The sequence below is a fragment of the Mandrillus leucophaeus genome, unplaced genomic scaffold (assembly GCF_000951045.1).
Source record: "Mandrillus leucophaeus isolate KB7577 unplaced genomic scaffold, Mleu.le_1.0 Scaffold7, whole genome shotgun sequence".
NCBI lineage: Eukaryota > Metazoa > Chordata > Mammalia > Primates > Cercopithecidae > Mandrillus > Mandrillus leucophaeus.
The window spans coordinates 6,925,073-6,926,012 of record NW_012107585.1 but is presented as its reverse complement, the minus strand read 5'-3'; the positions used below and the strand labels follow the sequence as shown (position 1 = coordinate 6,926,012).

The 940-nt window shown below is 62.2% G+C and overlaps 1 protein-coding gene across 3 annotated transcripts in view; it reads right to left on the bottom strand.

Moving 5' to 3' along the window:
* RNF34 (ring finger protein 34, E3 ubiquitin protein ligase) overlaps positions 1-352 on the bottom strand; it is a 39,279-nt gene extending 38,927 nt beyond the window's left edge. Inside the window, exon 1 of one of the 3 annotated variants that reach the window (XM_011964432.1) lies at positions 175-352. In XM_011964432.1, coding sequence (XP_011819822.1) covers positions 175-180 — 6 coding nt within the window. In that variant the 5' untranslated portion in view covers positions 181-352. The remainder of the gene's footprint in view (positions 1-174) is intronic. The other 2 variants (XM_011964434.1, XM_011964431.1) reach the window with 2 other exon arrangements.
* Between the last annotated feature and the right edge of the window lie 588 nt (positions 353-940).

Here is a 940-nt window from a genome sequence, read left to right as displayed (position 1 = left end):
GAGCCTGCCCTGGGCCGGTTGGGGCCCCTGAAGCCGGGCGGGCGACCCCCCTCAGCGCAGCTCTCCGAGATGCCGACTAGATAACCGCTAAGGCGGAAAGAAAGGAGGCGCTTCAGGTGCCCTGGCTGGATAGGATTGGCGAGGAGAGTCTGTCCGGCTCCACCGGCCCCTCACCTTCATGGCCGCGACCGCCTCGGCTCGGCCGGCTCTACCAGGAAACTCAGCACCATAGCAGCTCTTCGCACTGCCGACCTCCTTCCCTCTGGGCGGCGATTACGGCGCCTCTGGAGGCGACCGAGCGTCCGGACGTAAGGGGCGTGTTCACGCTCGCCGCGGGCCCTGGTAAAAGCGCAGAGCGGCGGCCAAGGTGGCCAATAGGAATCCGGCTTTCGGGGGGCCGGTCACCAGAGCCAATGAAGCGACAGGGATGGGGCGGGGCCTCTGGCGTTTCCTCCTGGCTGCGAGTGCAGGGGGAGGGTTCTTTTCCGCCCCGAGCGGAGACCGGCGGACCTGGGCGTGGCGGGAGGTGCCCTCCGCAGCCGCTTTCTCGGGTGGGTGTTTGAAGTGGGAGACAGCGTCCCCTAAGGAAGCTGCTGCGGCTTTCTGGGCTAGGTGGTCAAGTTTCCGGGGAGGAGAGCGCGGCAAGGGCCGTGGTGATTTGAACACGCCGGTTGGCTCGAAGGCTTTTGTTATGACCGTCAGAGCAGGGCCTCAGATTTCCTTCCCAGATGTTCCCGCGTTCACGCTCGGTGATGACCTCGGGGCTCCTCACTCGTGGGTCCGGTAAGGAGCGGCAGCTGCACTTGCTAGGACGCGGCCTTTAAAAACAAGCCTTATTGAAAACACTTAGAAAACCAAGGGCTGTCAAATCCCAAGAGCTCTTTGAAAAGCTATATTCAAAATAACCAAAATCGTAGCACAATGAGAGAATTTGCGCGAG